This window comes from Dama dama, chromosome X (genome assembly GCF_033118175.1).
Source record: "Dama dama isolate Ldn47 chromosome X, ASM3311817v1, whole genome shotgun sequence".
Classification (NCBI taxonomy): domain Eukaryota; kingdom Metazoa; phylum Chordata; class Mammalia; order Artiodactyla; family Cervidae; genus Dama; species Dama dama.
Genome location: NC_083714.1, coordinates 102930844 through 102950143, shown reverse-complemented (window position 1 = coordinate 102950143; position 19300 = coordinate 102930844). Strand labels below are relative to the sequence as shown.

The following is a 19300-nucleotide window of genomic DNA, read 5'->3' as shown; positions in this document are numbered from 1 at the left end:
AAAAAATAAATAAATAAAGCGGAAAAAAATAAATTAAAAAAAAAAATAAGTGGGGTTTGGTTTTTTGTGTGTCTTGGCCATTTTCCTTCTTTCTATTAATTCACATTCCTTGTGTTATACAAATGTATTGATCCGAGAGTTACTGACTTGGGAAAAGACAAATACTCGCCCTGCATCACAGACAGTTTGAGAAGCAGCAGTCTGGGGACTTTGTGAAGATCAGCTGATTTATTTTCCACAACATGTCCATGAAGCAGGAGGCATTAGGCCTGGTATGGTGGTGTACATGGAGGTGGACACAAGTTAGATGACTTCAGCTAGGTCCCCAAGCTATCGTCTTAGACACCATGGGTTTGGGACCAGCATGTTCTCACTCAACTTGCATAGTTTATCTCAACTGCTGCTGCTCCATTGGTGCCTGGCAGTTGTTTATCTTATCCGGACTTCAGAAGTACCGATTACACAATCCTGGCAGCTACCCTCCACCTCAGAGCATCTTATGGACAATGCTGCTTCAGGGCCAGCTCCACGTCACCCTTTACTACAGTCGCTGCAGCAGGCCTGGGATCATCTTGGAGGAGCTAGCCTCTGCAAAGTGGGACATAGTTTCAGGCATGCAAACTAAAGCCCTGTTTGAAGGGAAAACAGAGTAGAAGGATACTAAATGTCCATTTGCAGAGGAGTGGGCACCTAAAGGCCTTGATCACCTTTTCTGGGTCAGGGCTACTGGAGAGGGTAGAAAGTGGGTCTGTGCCTTAGTGGAGTACCTCTATACAATAAGCCTCCCTCCACATCTGTGTCCCCTGTGGCCCCAGTGCCCTCTCTTCTCCCTTTGTTCCTTTCTTCTCATGGAATCTGAGCTCATTCTCACTGGCTCAGATTAGTCATAAGAGTATTCTCTTCCTGGGATAGGCCTGGACCCTGTGACCTGAGACCCAGTCCTGTGAAAGCTTTATCTAGCCTCAGGTTTACCCTGCAGATGGGGCTCCGCCGCACAGAGAAGCTCATTCCCTGGGGTCATATCGTATGGGCTCTTTTGCCAGATGGATTTTGTAGGCAGTGGACATCAGAATGAAGCTGACTAGAGGAAGCCCCATGGAGAACAAAGAGACCGTGAGCCTGCACACGTGTGCGTTCGTGTTGCATCCGTGTGTGTGTGTGTGTGCGTGTGTGTGTGTCCACTTGTCCAAGAGTCTAAATTATAGGGTCCCAAATAGCGCAGTGGACAGAGTATGATCAGAGTTGTTAATGTCTCCAGGAAGTTACTGTCCTGGCTTGGACTGGCCACAGCCTTCAGGGAGTAAGGATGCACTAAGAGTGAAGGAGAGGGCAGCTCTGAGGTTCTGGTATGTCTGTTCCACTTAAAACTGGACCAGCCTTCAGAGGAGGGGTCTGTTTTAAGCAAGTCAAGATCACAGGGGTTCTGCCACTCAGCCTCAGACTTGGAACAGAGCTCCATTGCTGAAGTAGCAGTGTCATACAAGAAACTAAGGCTGGCTGATGCTCTGATATGTGGTTACTGTGTGGTCATTTGAAACTGTGGTGGCTCACTGGGGAGGCTTGTTACCAGTGTAAGGGGCAGCAAGAGTAACTCCACACTGAGACTTGTCAGTAGGTCTGAACCTATGGTTATAAGACTGTCTTGAGAGTCAGACTGTTTGGGCTCAAAACTTTACTCTTCCCATCGTTTGCTAACTGCTCTTGGCCAGTCCACCTGACCAACGTACATAGCACATCTCTAACTTGTAAAATGGGGATCACGATATAACCTCCATTAGTGAATTGTTTGGAGTATTAGAAATTATTGAGGTGCTCCGAAGTGCATCTGGCACATAATAGATGCTCAACACACATGGAGGTTCAACAAATTGGCAGGTACCTGACCTGAGCTAGAGGAGTTCAGGCAGGACAAAAAGCCTCACTGACCTCTACCTGACCCAGTAACAATATCATTCCCAACTCCTTGTGCATGTTCTAGCCCTCCTCTTTAGGCAAGGGCCATGTAATCCCCTTCCTGTTCCAAGTTACTGCTCCAACAATCCTCTCTGCCTTCCCTGTGCTGTTGATTTCACTCCTCTCTGCAATGCTACTTCTTCCATCTGAAGGAAATCTTCTCATGACTCTCTCTTACTCCACCAGATGCTGCCCAATTTCTTTGCTCCCCTTTGCAGCAAAACTCCTTTCAAGACTTGTCTATACTCACTGACTCCCCCACCTTCCATTCTCTCAAGCCTGCCCAAAGCAGGTTTTATCATCCACTCCTCCCTGAAGCTGCCCTCATCAAGGTTACTAGGGACTTCTGAATTGCTAATTTCAGTGGTCAATTTTCCTCTTATTTCACCTGGCATCAGCATTTTGAGCATAGTTGACCACCGGCTCTCCCTCGATACACTTTGCTTCACATGGCTCCTGGGACTCTACACTCTTAGTGTGTAGTGCAGCTGGCCACTTCTCACTCAGACTCCTCAGCTGGTGCCTCCTTGCCTCCTCTTCTCCCTGATCCCTTTATGCCACAGATCTCTGTCCATGATCTTCTTCTCTTCTGTACATACTCTCACCCCTTAGCCAACCTCAAACAGTCTCATGGCTTTCTAATACGATATATACAGCTTATGCACAACCTTTCAGACACACTCCTGACTTCTGTGAACTGAATTCTGTGCAACTTCCTACTCAACCCATATGAGTGTCAAACAGACATCTTAATTCAATATGTCCAGAACTGAATTCTTGATATCCTCCCTCTCCTATAAAGCCTGTTCCAACTAGAGCATCCCTTGTATCAGTTGGCTGCCACACCATTCTACTAGCTGCCTGGGCAAAAAACTCTCGAGTCAGCCTCAACTCCTCTCTGACACTCTACATCTAAACCATCAGGAGTTCTGTTAGATCAGTCTCATAATGTATCTAGAAAATGAATGGTTCTCATCATGTCTACTGTCACCAGGATGATCCAAACAGTATCATCTCCAGTCTGACTTATAGCAATAACTTCCTACCTGGTCTTCCTGCTCCCACCCTTGCCTGTTTTCACTCTATCTTCAACATAGTAAGTAATCAAACTGATCCTTTCAGAAGGTGATTCAGACTGTGGTACTCCTCTGCTCAATCCCCTACTGCCTCCCTCCTTCTGTCCCTTTCACATTTCACTGCAAACAAGAGCCTAGTTCCTTACAATGGCCTACTAGGCCTTACATAATATGGGATTTGGTTCATCTCTCTGACCTTATCTCCAATTCTTGTCCTTTATGCTCACTCCACACCAACCACACTGGCCTCTCCATCCTTCCCCAAATATGCTAGGCGCTCCCAGGACCTGTGCCAACTGGTCCTTCTACTTGAACAATACTTCCTTTATGCATCAGCAAGGCAAACCCCCTCGCCTTCTTCATTTCTTTGGTCAAATGTCACCCCACCAATGAGGACCACCCTGCTCACCCACTGGTATTGAACTGAATCCGCCCTTCCTTTCCTGGCATGTCCCCTTTGCTTTACCCTGTTCTGATCAGCTTACCACTACTCCTGCCCCCACCAACCACAGAACTTACCACCATCGAGGTCCAGTATAATCTGTAATTTTGAAGGTTTACGTTCTATTTTCTGTTTTTGTGCAAGAGAGCTCATGATTTGTTCGTATATGTTTCTCAGGCGACTGGCACAAGTGGACCTTTGTAAATATATGTAGAGTGAGTGAATAGATGAATTGTTAGATAATCACAACGTCCAAAATAACATAAACCCAGCTATTTTTGAGAATTCACAGGTTGAGAATGAATCAGAATGATCATCGAATAAACTTTGATCAGAGTTACGGGAGGGGTTTCAGGCACTTCTCATGTGTTGCCCATTTTGAGATAACATTTGCAAGGGCTTCCCTGGTGTTTCAGACAGTAAAGAATCTGCCTGAGATGCAAGAGACTCCAGTTCAATCCCTGGGTCAGAAAGATGCCTTGGAGAAGGCAGTGGCAACCCACTCCAGTATTCTTGCCTGGAGAATTCCATGGACAGAGGAGCCTGGTGGTCTACAGTCCATGGGGTCCCAAAGAGTTGGACATGACTGAACAACTAACACACTATGTTACAGGTCCTATAACACATTGGCACAAGAACTGAGGCACGAGCTGACCAGTCAAGAAGCGGGCCTGATTTTCACCAGCTATTGATGGACTCTACCTTCTCCCCCAAGTCACCTTATGTGAGCTTTATGCCTATTGGGTGATGAGCAGTACAAGCCCAGAGTCCACTTTTCCTCCCCAAACCTGTTACCAAACCCTGGATTGCTCCAGAGTTATTCTTATAGTGTTACCTGAGCTGAGACTCTCTTTTGTGCAAGTGTCCTCACACAGATTTTCAAAGAAATTCCATTAGCTCTTTGATGTTTACCCGTTTCATGACCTGCAAGGCCTAGAGTAACCTGTGAACCAGTCTCAGTACATCTTCATACAAATCATCTTTCTCCACTGCCTCCCTGATTCCAAAATCATTTCCTCCAGAAAGCTGGATTTCTATGTTTCTGCCAAATGAAGGAGACAAGAGGGATCCTGACTGCTTCCCATCTCACGAGGGTGAATGTGAGCCCTGGCAGAATCTGCACCTGTCTTTCACCATGACCGTGGTCTGCTGTGCACCTGACTGATGAGGCCAGGGCCACAATACTGGGCCCGAGGAGAATGTCCTTCAAAGACAGCCTGTTTTTGTTTGTTTGTTTGTTTGTTTGTCTGTTTTTGCACGGGCAGGTACTCACTGCTTGCTGTGTCTACTCCGGGCACTCTATTCTGCTCAAGTTAAGAAGTCCTCCTGGTCTATTTTCCCTTTCAGGTTGGAAACAGCATCAGTGAGCAATGTTGCAGGCCAAGAAAGGATGCTGCTTGGTTGGTCCACTGTGTGACAGCCAGGACCTAGGATTCGAGGATTTATGGAGTGTTCAGTGTGGCGAAGTTTATGAGCAATGCGTTGTGCCAGGGAAGACACAATTGTTTTGGATGAAAATACTCATTCTACACATAGCAATGCCTTAAAGATACCTGGCAGTTGGGGCCACGACAAATGAGAATAAATGGGCACTCACAGCTACTCCCCAAATGGCTTCTTATACTTACTTTCCTGCGCCTCCTCACTCTACTCCAGCAGGCGCCTTCTCACTTTTACCCTGGGTTGTGGTGAAGTCTGAAGACAAAAGACTTCCCCAAGGCTGGGTGGAGCCCCAGGTGTCCTGGTGATGATGCAGCCTGTCTGCCATTTTCATGTAACAGTCTGGGCTTTAGACTTGGTCCATGCTGGGTCATTTGCCGGGCAGTCACTGACCAACCAGGTTTCCCTAGCAACTTGCTTCTGGTAACTGATCCCAAGTTTCTTCCTCCATACACTTGTCCTAGTGGCACCTACCTTGCCAGACTGTTGCAAAAGTTAGAGACAATGTATGAAAACAGCAATCAGAGTTCCTGGCACAATTTAGGCACTCAGGAAATGGCAGCTGCCCCTCTTGCCATGCATGGGGGACTTTTGGGCTCTTTACCTGAGAGTTCCCTAAACAGCTAGATTTTCCTAGGACCCAGAAATTCAATCCACTTCAGAGGCATCTTACCAGCTGAAAGTGCAGCTTCTCCACTCACTTTGTGGAGACTCCGTTGGGGTGGGGTAGGCTTAGGTTGCTGATTTATGAACACAAAGCAAGAGGCTCCCAGCCTGTGTCCTATCTGGATACTGCTCAAAGCTGAAAGAAGTCACAGAACTGAAACAATGAGTCTTCTCTTTTGCTCACCACCTTCCAGAGGCCCCTTTCCCTGCCTCTCCCTCAGCCCTGTCATTCATTTCACAGCCAACAGAAATCCTGCCCTTATTCAGTGTTCACCTGAGCAAATGCAGATTAACTCTTTGCAGTACCAATGTAGTGTGTTGGGAATGGGGAGGGGTGGGAGACTCACTAAACTTCCAGGCCAAGGTGGGGACTGAGCCATGGGCCATTTGCTGCTCCCTTCCTGGGCTGGGGAAGGTCACCCATTCCTTGGCGCAGCCCCAGGGAGCCTCCTACCCAAGACCTTTCAGGATTCCAGCAATCATATCTCTTATAGTACAGCTTGTGGTGTACTCCCACTCTTTTCTCCCTTTATCCTGGGCACTGCTGATTCCCTGACTGAATTCAACTTCTTGGCCCATACTTGCAAATAGTCATTTTAGACAACTCGGTGATTATTCCCACCAGGGCCAAAGAAAACCTGGACTCAGACAGGTTTTGGAAGGACACTATTTCTTTCCCTGAGTGAGCTGGCACTTCCTGCAAAATAGGGATGCTGCTGGTGTCACTGACCTGACAGAAATAATGTGTGGCAAGCCCCCAGTACAAAGGAGATGCTCAACAAATCTTTGCCCTGCAGGTTTTCCCACTTACTAGTTGACTAACCTGGAGGTGACTGACTTCTGTGGGTCCCTTCCTGTAAAAGAGGAAAGGTTTACGTCAGCCTTGCTGCCCAAAACATTTGAGGCTACAGTTGGGGTTACTGAGGACTATCCCACTGAGTTCACATGTTTCTTTTGATGACAGTGACTTTGTGAGTACATTGCCAGGCAGAGAAAGACAGCAGGGTGACCTATAGGGAAACACTCTGGATTTGCTGGGAGTGGACAGGGGGTCTTGTCTAGCATCTGTCACTTGCTACCTCTGTGGTTCTAGACCGGAAAGTCATTCAGCAATCTGAACCTCAGATTTACACCTTGTCTACCTCTGGAGCCACTATGGACAAACATGGCCCCTCCAGGCCCCCAAACATGCCTTTTGATCTTCTGCAGCCCAAGAGGTTCCCACTATTTTCTCATTTGCTAAATGAATTTGGAGCTGCTGAGGGGTCATGCTTCCTACTTTTGTCTTTGCCAGCAGGCTGATGTCTGTGGGTCCTTAGGCCTTTGCCAGAAAGTCATTTGCTAGCTTACCCTGGCCCCAGTGACTTTACCTTGCACACAGGTGGAAGCAGGGTAAGTCTGCCTGAGGCAAAGAAAGAAGATGTGCCCTGGCCACTCTTTTGTGTGTGACAGCTGCTCCCTCTGAGACCCAGGAGACTAGGTGAGGCACTCTTTCTTAGTGCTCCCTATTAGGGGACTTAGTTCTTACTGTGTTTAGCTCTCTGGGCAGTATGGTTGTCCTTGGGAGTGGCCAGACCTTCTTATGCATGTAGCTGATTTGAATATGAGGGATGACTGCCACCTCTCCAGATGTGCTGCAGGGCAAGGCAGATGATTCAGAAGCCCCTGGTGATAGAATGGACGGGAACAGCATTGAACTCCTTAGCACAGGGAGGAAAGAAAGTGTGAAAGCTCCAGAGGTGGAAAGAAGCCTGATACCACAAGACTTCCTACACCATGGGCCACCATGCCAGGTAGCCCTCTGGACTTAATACACTGGTGAAGGGGAGAATCAAAGTGTTAACTCTGCCCTACTGCTCCCCTCCCCTGCCAACACACACACACACACACACAAACACACAAACACACAAACACACACACCCCTTTAAAACAACCTGTACACCTTAACAAGACAGCTCCTCAGAGAGGTACCAGTTTACCTTTCAGAGAGCCCACAGATCGACTCCTTTCTTTCGTTTTTAGAAGCTCTGCTTTTAAGAAGCCTTTTTCTTTTCATTATTCCAGGATTAGTGTTATTATTAACCATTTTTGGCCTCATTAAAATTAGTCACAACTCCTACCCTTTGGGAATCTAGCCCCTCCTCCTCTCTTCCCCATCTCATTCCTTTTTCTCCACTTTCCCCATGACATGACCCTAATAAGAATTTGTGCTCAGTTGCTCAGTCGTATCTGAGTCTTGGCGACCCCATGGACTGTAGCCTGCCAGGCTCCTCTGTCCATGGGATTTTCTAGGCAAGAATACTGGAGTGGGTAGCCATTCCCTTCTCCAGGGGATCTTCTCCACCCATGGACCGAACGAACCCAGGTCTCCTGCATTGCCAGCAGATTCTTTGTGGTCTGAGCCACTGGGGAAAGAATTTGTTTCTTCCCCAATGTTCATGCTGCCTTTAGTGCCTCAATATTTACTCCTTTCCTCATCTCCAATATTACTTTCAGACCTCAGGTTTTCACTAACCAAGAATTTTCTGACAGTCCCATCTTTTTAATTTCTGTAGTACCATACAATGTCCTTTTGCCTACAACCACCCCTTTCCCCTCTGCCCTCCTCTCAAACTGATTTAAATGCATTTTCTATTTCCACAGCACCCTGTGATGTGTCCTCCCCTTTGCCATTACCCCTTCCCCCAAGTTGGGTTAAGTTTCAAAAAAATACCTAATACACAATCTTTTCATAGTATGCTCTAATGCCCCTTTCAGACTCTCCCAAGCTTTTTTAAGCATCTCTTGGATTTTCATAGCACCCTATGATGCCCTCTTTCCTGTCCCATTGTCCAATAGAGGTCACATAAACTTTTATACATTTTCATGGTACCCAAGGCTGACTCCCTATTACAGTGTTTACCACACTGCCAGTTTACATATTTGTCTCTCTCACATAATCTAGAACATTCTTTACAATTGAGAGCTGTGCCTCATGAGTATCCCCAAAACCTACATTGGTGCCTCACCCATAACTCGTGGCCAATAAACGGACAAAGTGTCCTCATCACTAAGCTTTTATTTTTTTTCTATATTCTGCAGTAACTATACAAAATTGAGATGGTTGTCTGTATTCTTTACACAATAGGAGACACAGAGGTTTCAGAAAGGTAGGACATAAAATAATTCTCTCATTCTTCTGTCACAATTTACCGGTTATATCATCACTTTTAAAAGCAGCCTATTTTAATGATAGAAAATATGTGCCCGATCATAGAATATAATGGATAGGCTTCATTTTAAAACGTTAGCAAATCTGTTATACTAAATCTCAATGACAGAAAATAAAGGAAAGTATCTTTTCTTCAATCATATTTTAAAACATATTGTGATCTTAATCAACACTGTATTAAACTGAATAAAACTTACAATGTTTAAAGGAAACGTTCTATTTCTCAAACAGTTTGATGATCACAAGTACGAAATACAGTGACCCCCTCCCCATTATATTCAACTCAGGACCCAAATGATCTACCTCTTGGGGAGTACCTTAGAAGCTCTTTCCAACCCCCCTCATGGGTGTGCTGCATATTTCCCTAAGGAGCAGAATAACCTCTCGCACCTGAATTGAGGATAGCCTCAACTTCTGCATCATCATCAGAATCCCAATCGTAATTACACGGCCAGTCCTTGGAGCATCGGTTACGCACCCTTGCCACAAAGTGCATGACTTTCAGCTTGCTTGATTCCACGTGTGCTCTAGGTCCCCAGAAGAACTCGTACTCCACGGGGCTGCTACGGGGCACCGGCTTATAAATCAGGTACCCTCTGCGCACAAACTCTTCTGTAACGACCTTCTTTGGATCTCCAAAGATGCTGTGCTGCTGGCCAGGCTGCATCCCCAACTTTCCTAGCACTTTCCAGACCAGGGCCTCCTTGGCGCTGTTGCCCATGATGAAGATGAGGGCTAATATAGACATCAGGAGGCTTTTCTTGGTGCCTTGAAAGTTGCTCCGGGCTACCGAGGGCTTCTGCGCTTGAGCAGTGCTCAAGGATTCCTCAGGAGTAGTGGAGGTCTCCTCTGGAGTGCTTGGGTCGTCCTCTGGGCAGCTCAGGTCGTCCTCCGGGGTGCTTGAGACCACAGAGGCGGCCATCGGGGTCTCAGAGGTTTCGGAGGCCTGAATCTTACGACTGTTGCGGTTCTCCTCTGCGGCCCTTGCGTTACGGCGACGCCGGCTCTTTCGTCCCCGTGGCATGTCTTCTACTAAGGGCACGGAGGCTATAGAAATCCTAGAGTAAGATGCCTGCAGAAAGCAGCTATCTCTACTTTAAAGGGGGCCCGCCGCTAAAGCCACCAACATCAGTAGAGTCTTTGTAACAAGCGAGACCTTCTCAGCAAACAAGCTAACACCCACGTAAGCCGACTTGACGGAGCAACCGCCCCCAGCGCTCGCCCCAGCAGAAAAGCGCGAGAATGCAAAGCTGAATTGACTCCGCCTAACCTGCCACGCAATCTCCAAACTCGAAAAGGAAGTGGGCGGTTCGTTCAGGCAGACTTCCGCTGTCAGATAGAAGAACGGACAAGCCAAGGCAGGGGTGGGACTAAGGCAGAAAAGATGGTTTGGGATTGGCGAGGGCTGGTGTATGCAACGAGAAATAAATATATTAGTCTTCCTTCATTTTTCAGTCTTGTACGAGATTGGTTGGCAGGGTGTATATGAGACAGTGTGGGAGGCGCATGAGTGTATTCTTGGAAGGAATCAGCTAGTCCCAGCCCTCCTTCCCTGTCTTGGAAAGTGTCTATAATTCCAGGTTCAGAGCCTTTAAAGTGTTATATATTCACGAGATTATTAAGCAGGGTACTGACAGAATCAGACTTGCATTTGTACAGCCACAAAGGAACAGACAATTGTCTGGCAGGAAGTATTTAGAATAACAAGCAGGAGAGAATGAAAGTGAGCCGTAAGGCGGTTGCCATGGGGATGGAAAGACAGAAAGACGTTTTAAAGGTGATCATTGACAGGCTTTAGAGACTGATTGGATGAAAGTGGTGAATACGGAGTGGGTGGTGGAGTTCAGGTTGGCTCCAAGGTTTCTCTGCTCCCGTCTACCTGAATACCTGACTTGTTTTTCTTCCTTCTTTCATTCTGTTATCCAAATACAATTCAAAGCATACTCTGAATTTTATCCATTTCAGGTCAGTGAAACAGTGGCTCACTGTTTCCTCTGTATGAATTGCCTTTTCTCTCATCTCTAACTACCTAAATTCTAACTGCTTGCTCAGAGGGCTCTTCCTCCATGAAGCTCCTCTTCATCTGTGCAGAAGAGTAATGAACCCGTTTTTGCTCTCTATAGCAAGCACTCTGTACCTTACTTATGTCTTTCTAAGGATATTATTTGGCACAAGTCACTTGACTTCTCTGAGCCTCCATTTCCTCACCTATAAATTGGGTTAATTAAAGTACCAGTGGTTTCATAGGGTTGTGGGAATTAAATGAGATAATAAACACAAAGCACTTATCACACAAAAAGCACAGCCTTTGTCTCTCTGGTGTTTCAAGCAGTGTGTGAGAGCAGAATTTAATAAACAAATGAACGTTGAAAGAATACATGACAAGGAAGATTTTGCCCATGTTTTCACCTGAACTTTTTAAAAGGAAATGAATATTTATAACTGGAAGAGATTTGGCTGGAAGAGATTAAATGTTTGCTTGACAAGATTTCAGATTGTACTCGCAAAGCAGGAAGGGACCCTAACTCTCCCCCTGATATGCCCTAACCCTTGATAGAGTTGGTGGAATAGGATATGACTTCACCCAGTGAATAAGTTCATGACTGGGGAAGTGTGTCCCTTTAAGAAAGCAGAATTGCCAACTGCATCTCACCCAGCAAGGTCCTCTATACATGTGTAGAAAGGGAATGCCTGGTATTGAAGAACAAACATTGAACCCAGACATGGGAATGTGAGTTCTGGCCCAGCACCTGTCACTTACAAGCTTCATGAGTTTACCTAACATCTGTGTTCTGTGACTTGTCCTCTGAACAAGCAGGAAAGGTAATTGCTCTGGCTTTGGATGTGAGGCTTCTTCTCAGGTTCTCTGCAAATCCAACAGCATATATGGGCGACCCTGAGTTAGAGCAGTTTCCTCTGAGTTTGGTTGTTTCTTCTTTGTATGCTTTTTATTCATTTGTTTTGTGTTTGCAATTTGTGAATCTGTGTGACCAGAGTATTACAAAACCACCCATATTGTTTCAAATAGCCTCTCCATTCTGATGTTCTTGCTGTTCAGTCACTCAGTCATGTCTAACTCTTTGCTACCCCATGGACTGCAGCACGCAAGGCTTCCCTGACCTTTACTAATTCCCAGAGTTTGCTCAAATTCATGTCCATTGAGTTGATGATACCATCCAACCATTTCTTCCTCTGTTGCCCACTTCTCCTGCCCTCAGTCTTTCACAGCACCAGGGTCTTTTCCAATGAGTCAGCTCTTCTCATCAAATGGCCAAAATATTGGAGCTTCAGCATCAGTCCTTATAATGAATATTCACGGTTGATTTCATTTAGGATGGACTGGTTGGATCTCCTTGTAGTCCAAGGGACTCTCAAGAGTCTGCTCCAATACCACATTTCAAAATCATTCATTCTTTGGTGCTCACCCTTCTTTATGGTCCAACTCTCACATTCCTACATCACTACTGGAAGAAACACAGCTTTGACTATATGGACATTGTCAGCAAAGTGATGTCTTTGCTTTTAATACACTGTCTATGTTTGTCATAGCTTTTAGTTGAAGGAGCAAGCAACTTTTAAAATCACAGTCCGCAGTGATTTTGGAGCTCAAGAAAATAAAGTATATAACTGTTTCCATTTTTCCCCCTCTATTTGCCATGAACTGATGGAACCAGATGCCATGATCTTAGTTTTTTGAATGTTGAATTTTAAGCCAGCTTTTCAAATTTTTATTTATTTTTAATTGAAGAATAATTACTTTACAGAATTGCCTTGGTTTCTACCAAACATCAACACAAATCAGCCATAGGTTTACCCATGTCCCCTCCCACTCTCCTCTTTCACCTTCATCAAGAGGCTCTTTAGCTCCTCTTTGCTTTCTGCCTTTAGGGTGGTGTCATATGCATATATGAGGTTACTCATATTTCTCCTTTCTGATGGAAATGCAAACCAGCAAACTTATTTTCTTCCAAGAGTCACTTTCTAACTCAAGTTTTCTTTATACCCAGAGCCTACCAAGACCTCCTCTTGGTGAATGCTCTCCATAAACCAACTTGAGGCAGTGTATTCTTGTCTGCTCACTAACCAGCTGACTGAGGTGGGGGTACCATTTCCCTGACACTCCATTCAGCTTAGTGAACCTTTGCTCCAACCTGCAACAATGACAAGGCAACTCTGCACAGCTCCTGGGCAGATCAGAGCCTATGCTTAAGCAGAGCACAACCTCAGGCTGCAGCTCTTAACAGCTTTCCTAAATGGAACATGCTTTAGGTTGTGAGCTACTCTCAGTGTTCCCAAAAGCTTAACAGAAATCACATTTATGTAAGACAGGCCACGGAGGTTATTAGTCAAGAAGCACAGTGTTTTCAATAGCAAGAATATTGCCAAGCATGATATTAACAGGAGGAAATCATAAAACCATGCCTTGGGACATTGTGGACCACAGGTCTGTCTGGAGTAAGTAGCACATGACAAAAGAAGCACAGTGACTTGTGAGGGCCTGAGAAGTACAAAGAGAGGAGGGAGACTAACATTGCTGTGGTAAGCTATGTGCCTAAACTATCTCCAAACTGGAATCTTTATAGCAACTTTCAAATACCAGTGAACCTAGAGAGAGATTAATTCTCCTGTTGAATGTCAGTATTGGGGCTCACACTTTCAGATTTCTAAGTTCCACCTGCTGCCAATAGCATACCTCACAACTGCTCCAGTTGAGTGCACATTTGGTGGTGCAAGGAGGCTTAACACGAAAGGAAGTGTTGTTGATCCCTTGGGGTAGGAACAGAAGGGAAAGAGATGAGAAAAGGGACAGATGTGTGGAAGGTGAAGGCAAGGCTCCTTACACACATTGCTAGGTTTTCTATACTTGGCTTCACCTCTTCCAAGCTGTGTTAAGTCCATCACATTATTTAACCTTCATAGGCCTCAGTTTCTCCATCTGTGAACAAGCATATCACAGTGATATTGTGAAGATTAAAGGGAAATAGCTCATGCAAGATGAGGTAGGTTAGTAATTTCCCCCTAGTTCTCAAAGATGTCCACATCCCTATCCCCAGAATCTGTGAATATGCTACTTTATATGGCAAAAGGGAATTTTGCGGGTGTGATTAAGTTCAGGATCTTTAGAGAAGGTTTATCCAGGACCCAAGGTAAATACAGAGTCCTTACAGAAGGAGGATAGCAGGGTTAGATTCAGTAAAAGACATAAGGGTGAAAGCAGAGATCAAAGAGGAGAGAAGATGCTACATTCCTGGCCTTGTAGATGGAGGAAGAGTGTATGAGCTTAGGAATGTAGGAGGCCTCTAGAAGCTGGAGCAGACAAGGAAATGGATTCTCCCCTAGAGCCTCCAGAAGGAACACAGACCTGCAGGCACATTTTAGACTTCTGACTCCCAGAACTCTAAAATAATAAATTTGATTGCCTTAAGCCATTAAAGTTGTAGTACTTTGTTACATCAACAAAAGTAAACTAATGCATAAGGCATATGTGTACCTCACTCCTCAGGAGTGCCTAATGAATAAAAACTATGATTACTGTTCAGGTGAATTTATATTATTGCCATATTTTCAGTGAAAGTATTGGGAGGGACTAGAGAGGGTTACGACACTGGACTGGATACCTTGGCAGTAATTCTTGTGGGTGTCAATGCACCCTGTTCTTCCCTGGGGTTGTCTAGTAACCATCCTATTCCAGACATTGTCCTGTCTATAGTCTAAGTTTCCTTAGGCATTGCTCTCACCTGGGTAGACATTGCCATAGTCACGACCTGGTTGTAAGTGCTGGTGGTAGGATAGAGATGGAAATTCAGGGGTCACCCACACCACTCCTAAGCTCTAACTAATCATCTTTCAGTTGCCTGTAGGCCCTGCTCTGATTTTTGCAAGTGCCTCCCAAGGGCAGAGAGGGCACTTGGGCCAGTTACTTCATTTACAACAACCCTTGAACAGACTACAGGCCACTACTACTTGAACAAGTGAGTCTGACCCCATCTGATGGCTCTCTTTCAAGGACTCCGCACTATTTCTAGTCTGTTGAAGAAAAATTTCTCTGAATCATTTCACAGTGTAAGTGTGGGCTTATTTTACAATTTCCCAGAATTAGGGTTTGTCAGGAAGTCTATAGCCTGTGAATCCTACCATCATGAAACAAAAGCCATGTAGTTACTTTTGAGGATTATTTGCTGGGTTTGAGGATAGAATGTTTTACTGCAAATTAATCACAAACGTAAGGATAAGAATAAGTTTAATATTGTGAACATCTGCATAACCAATGCCCTGCTATGTCAGATTTAAAAATTAGGCCCTCCCTTGGTCTCATTTTTACATTGCATGCATGCTAAGTTGCTTCAGTTGTGTCTGACTCTTTGGGACCCAATGGACTGTAGCCCACAAGGCTCCTCTGTCCATGGGATTCCCCAGGCAGGAATACTGGGGTGGATTGACATCTCTCCTCCTTGGATCTTCCCAACCTAGGGATCGAACCCGTGTCTCTTATGTCTCCTGCTTTGGCAGGCGAGTTCTTCACCACTGGCGCCACCAGGAAAAAGCCCTAAGCCTTCATTTTACCTCTTCTGAGACCGACACCACTCTCTCCTTCTTTAGTGGGGTTTGCTATCATGAATTCAGTAACTATTATATCCAAGTCGATTTGTACATATTTGCTACCTATTTCTGTGTTAGTATACATTATATAGGAATTTTTAGAATGTTTTTGCAAGTTGGCAAATGTAGCTCGAGGTCCTTTTCATGTTGTATACTATTTCTGTCAGTATTTGCAATTTATCTTTCTCCTGATGATCCAGACTTTTGCAGTTTCCTTGTTTTTTTTCCAGAAAAATAAAAACAAACAAAAAAAGCAGAGCTCTTATCAGTCTTTCTGTACCCGTCCTCTAAGAACACAGCACAGATCTCTAGGGTCACCATTTAAGAGTGGACTTACTGGGTGTATCTGCATGGATGTATTTAGATAGACCACAAGGTTTTCTGCTCCATTTCATTTATTAAAAATAAATAGATGCTTCTATATACAATTTTCAGTTCATTCTTTTTCCTAATCAGCAATAATATTTACTTGACTCGTATCTGTAATTCTTTCATTATAATGACTGAATGATGTCCCTTGCAGTAATTTTACCATAATCTCTTCAGTCATCCATCTGTTGGCGTGGTACACTGTGTCTCCTAGTTATTTGCCCCCTCTGCAAGCAATACTGCAATAACAATTGAATCACTTGTGTACTGGAATTTTGTTTAAAAGAGTGGTATATCCAATGGAGTATGAGAGCCAAGTTTATGTTCAGGATTTTTGATAAATGATTAAAATCTTACCTCTACTTCAGTTGAAATCAAGGTGGTTTACCACTTTCTCTGAATCTTTTTTTTTTTTTTTCATTTATTTTTATTAGTTGGAGGCTAATTACTTTACAATATTGTAGTGGGTTTTGTCATACATTGACATGAATCAGCCATGGATTTACATGTATTCCCCATCCCGATCCCCCCTCCCACCTTCCTCTCTACCCGCTCCCTCTGGGTCTTCCCAGTGCACCAGGCCCGAGCACTTGTCTCATGCATCCAACCTGGGCTGGTGATCTGTTTCACTATAGATAATGTACATGTTTTGATGCTGTTCTCTCAAAACATCCCACCCTCGCCTTCTCCCACAGACTCTGAATCTTAAATAGGAAACGAAGATGTGTCTGATCAAATAATTCTATGATGTATAAGGGTGGTTGAGTATTATCCCAAAGCCACTAAATGGGATAGAACTTAATTATTTCCAGTGAGGGACTGATCAGGTCAGATCAGTGATTTAGCAAAGCTTCTTTGGCTGCAGTGTAGAGAATAGACTCTGAGGGAGGTGGGAGTGGTGGATGGAAAACCACATTAGAGGCTGTTGCTTTCATCTTGGCTAATGATGTTAGTACTTGAAAGAGAGGGTTGGCGGTGAAGATGGAGAGAAGGGAATGGATACCAGAGTGATTTGAAGACCAAATCAGCAAGTCTTGGAGATTGCTTGGATCTGTTTAGTGAGGGGAATAAACAGGTTAAGGGGGCCTCCCAGTCTTCTGGTTTGGGTAAGTGATGATATTAGGGATGCAGGAGGAGAAGCAAATTGGTTGTCTTGCTCTTCTGTTAGGTGCCTTGACCTTTTAGGAGAAGAGTGGAAGGGCTTTGTTAGGTTTAGTAGGATCATTGGATTTCAAATGGCTGCAGAAACTTCACTATTGTTCAGCCTCTCCCAGCACAGTGGTAATTGTGGGAAGACTAGATATCATCCATAGCATTTGTGCCTTGGAGGAAATTCTCTTGGTTTTCCCTGGTGGATCACCTGGTAAAGAATCCACCTGCAATGTGGGAGACCTGGGTTTGATCCTTGGGTTGGGAAAATCCCCCAGAGAAGGGAACAGCTACCTACTCTGGTATTCTGGCTTGGAGAATTCCATGACTGTTTAGTCCATGGGGTCTCAAAGAGTCAGACACAACTGAGTGACTTTCACTTCATACATGGCTTCCCTGATAGCTCAGTTGGTAAAGAATCCACCTGCAATGCAGGAGACTCTGGTTCAATTCCTAGGTCAGGAAGATCCACTGGAGAAGAGAAAGGCTACTCACTCCAGTATTCTGACCTAGAGAATTCCATGGACTGTATAGTCCATGGAGTCGCAAAGAGTCAGACATGACTGAACGACTTTCACTTCACTTTAAGCAAGGATAAGTCCATACTGTCTTTCCTACACTTTTCTCAGAATCACAATTCCCCCTGCCCCAAAACCCAAAGTGCATCTGTTAGTTGACTCTATATCATCACAGGAGTGATGGTGCTGCCTAAAATTCTTCCTGAGATTCTGTGAGGTCTACAGTGTGCCTACTCACCTCAAGTGACATCAGTGGTAGTCTGAACAAAAGATGCCAAGTATCACACCCATGAAATCAGTCTGTGTGCTCTTGTGAGCCCTAGGTGAATGCCACTGGTAGACTTTAGGGTGCTTCCTTGGCTACTCCTGGACATACCAAACATTTTCCTATTGGGAATTCCCCCCTTTGTGCTTTCTGTTTAAGGGTGGGAATGACTCTGAGGGATAGGTGGAATATCTGCCTCTGGAAAATAACCTAAGCATGCAGTCACATTAAAATTCCCTCAGATGTTAACTGAAATGTCACTATTCTTAGGCAATTGACAACTGTTGCATTTATTTTCTCAAGATATATCCTAGATCCAGCATATTATTATTGACATTGTGAATAATAATATGCTGGATCTAAGATACAGTATTCTTGCCTGGGAAATCCTAAGGACAGAGGAGCCTGGCGGTCCAGGGAGTCACAAAGAGTCAGACATGACTGAGTGACTGAGCACAATTACAAATAACTTCCTTCTGCTATTTTTATTGTGCATTATCTCAAAATTAAAATTAATCATTCAGTCTCACTAGGACAGGGGTCTCCAGCTTCCAGGATCTAATGCCTAATGACCTGAGGTGGAATTGATGTGATAATAATAGAAATAAAGTGCACAATAAATGTAATGTGCTTGAATTACCTGAATGCAACACCCTTGCCCCCACAGTCCATGGGAAATTTGTCTTCCATGAAACTGGTTCTTTGTGCCAGAAAGGTTGGGGAGTGCTGCATTAAGATGCTCGATGTAGATATGAGGCATCTGAGGTATCTGAGGCCTGATATCAAATCCCTGACAGGTGATGGAGTCAGGACTTTTGACCCATTTCCCTGATCCCACTGATATTTTCATTTTATCTTCAGAGTCATTAAATGAGGTTGTTTCTGTTACCACACCCTTACAGGGTTTCTTATTGAGATTTATGTAGAAAGAGAATGCTGCTTTCTCTGACTTTATGCCACCTCCCTTTTCCTTATCCAACTTTATCTTGCATGTAGACATAGGAAATTCCTCTGAAGGGTGAGTCCCTACTCACTTTTCACCACCAGACTAAACTCTTCAGATGTTGCATCTGACTTCTTGCTACCTCAATGGGGCCTGGTAGTACATAGAAAGTCCTCAAAAAGTGAGACTTGATGTACCGAATGAATGAATGAAAGAATGTATAAATGAGGTAACTTGCCTTCCTACCTCAGCATCCCTAGCTGGAGCCATACTGTGTTTGACATTCGGATCCCAGATTGCCTAGATCTTGAGCTTGTCCTGGCCAGGGAGGGGGAGACCTTGTGGACTCAGCCTCCAGTGTGTATGCACACCTGTGTGCACAAAGGCCTGTAGTTATCCATCATTTACAGATGCACACTCGCCATGTCGTTTCCATTTCTGTGTAGTTTCCAAGATTGGTCCCTCTGGTTTAAGTCATCAACTTAGTACCTATCTGGTCAGGACTTGACATACATTGTCTCATTTAATCCTCAGAACTTTATTTAAAGTTGAGCACTGTCATTTATGTCTTATAGATGTGGAAGCCTGACTTCTTACATAGGTAAGAGGCATGGATACAGAGGAGGAATGGAGTAAAGTATCTTTAATAATTGTGATCATTTCCTGAC

At 44.6% G+C, this 19300-nt stretch overlaps 1 protein-coding gene across 1 annotated transcript; it reads right to left on the bottom strand.

The window, feature by feature from the left end:
- Positions 1–8617: 8617 nt before the first annotated feature.
- Positions 8618–10045, bottom strand: MAGEH1 (MAGE family member H1). The gene has a single exon (XM_061137489.1). The coding sequence runs from the start codon at positions 9810–9812 to the stop codon at positions 9153–9155; it is 660 nt and encodes a 219-aa protein (XP_060993472.1). The 5' UTR covers positions 9813–10045; the 3' UTR covers positions 8618–9152.
- Between the last annotated feature and the right edge of the window lie 9255 nt (positions 10046–19300).